Source organism: Antrostomus carolinensis, unplaced genomic scaffold (genome assembly GCF_000700745.2).
Source record: "Antrostomus carolinensis isolate BGI_N321 unplaced genomic scaffold, ASM70074v2 scaffold19033, whole genome shotgun sequence".
Classification (NCBI taxonomy): Eukaryota; Metazoa; Chordata; class Aves; order Caprimulgiformes; family Caprimulgidae; genus Antrostomus; species Antrostomus carolinensis.
In genome coordinates this window covers 1-1,233 of record NW_010306111.1, presented here as the reverse complement: position 1 = coordinate 1,233, position 1,233 = coordinate 1, and the positions used below count along the sequence as shown (strand labels likewise).

At 45.5% G+C, this 1,233-nt stretch overlaps 1 protein-coding gene across 1 annotated transcript in view; it reads right to left on the bottom strand.

The window, feature by feature from the left end:
- Positions 1–1,064, bottom strand: part of CTH (cystathionine gamma-lyase) — a gene marked incomplete at both ends in the record, with an annotated part of 11,524 nt that extends 10,460 nt beyond the window's left edge. Inside the window, 1 exon segment of the mRNA XM_010165017.1 lies at positions 969–1,064. Within this exon segment, the coding sequence (XP_010163319.1) occupies positions 969–1,064 (96 nt within the window).
- Positions 1,065–1,233: the final 169 nt, after the last annotated feature.

Here is a 1,233-nt window from a genome sequence, read left to right as displayed (position 1 = left end):
CCTGCTGTCTTCACTCAGCTGGGCTCCAGATGTACTTTGGAGGAGTTATCTGGCAGGACAGAACTAAGACACTGAAAGCAAATGTGTGTATTTATATTTGATGTGCACAGGCACAGAGAACTGACTGGCAAACAGACTCTCAGGGATGGGAAAGGTGATTACTTTGGTTAAAAGGTTTTCCAGCTACTGCTTGGGAAAATGCTACCTACTGTTGGCCTCTCTGACCTTCCTGTGAAAACAAAGCAGTTCTGTGAAAACAAAGATCTGGGGCCTACAAGAAAGCTGGGGAGGGACTTTTCATAAGGGCAGAACAAGGGGAAATGGGTTTAAGATGAAAGAGGGGAGGTTTAGATTAGATATTAGGAAGAAGTTCTTCACTGTGAGGGTGGTGAGACACTGGAACAGGTTGGCCAGAGAAGCTGTGGCTGCTCCTCCCTGGAAGTGTTGAAGGCCAGGCTGGATGAGGCTTTGAGCAACCTGGTCTAGTGGAAGGTGTCCCTGCTGCTGGCAGGGGGGTTGGGACTGGATGAGCTTTGAGGTCCCCTTCAATCCTAACCATTCTATGATTCTATGATTGTCTGAAACAGTCCAGACAAAATGCTGGTTGGTAAAGGGTCAAACCTAGGAAAGGGATGGTAGAAACCCCAGAAGCTGGAAAGCTCTGCTCTGCTGGACTGCAGAGGGTCCTGCTCTGCAAACAAATCTCTGCAAGGCAAGGATGTTGCTGTTTTCCCCTCATTCAAGCACGTTACTAGTTAGCTCTACTTTTTAAACCTCCACGTTGTGCCACAGAATCTTTTAGTGTTTGAATTTCTAACACCAAAATCTGACAGGAGTGTTCTGTGTCCTCATGAAGTGAAGAGGCTTTAAAGAAAAGTCAAGTCCTACGTGGGAAATTCAGGAAGTTGATGAGAATCACAAATAGGTACATTTAATGAAGATCAAAACCACACTTGTGCTTTACATACCTCCATAGACATCATCCATGCAGATAATCGTATCCCCTGCCTTTAACAGGTGAGTAATATTCAAAGTAGCAGCCAAGCCAGAAGCATAAGCTAAACCTAAAACAGAAAAGAGTAAGTGGCACACAGAGTGTATTTTAATGGGGTACAACCTGGTCAAACTTGCCTCTGCTTTCCTCACTTTGCCTTTAAAAAGAACCTGTTCGGTCACTCCCACTTAGGTTATCTCCCTCATTAGCTGCCCAAGGAAGTTGTAGATGCCCCCTCC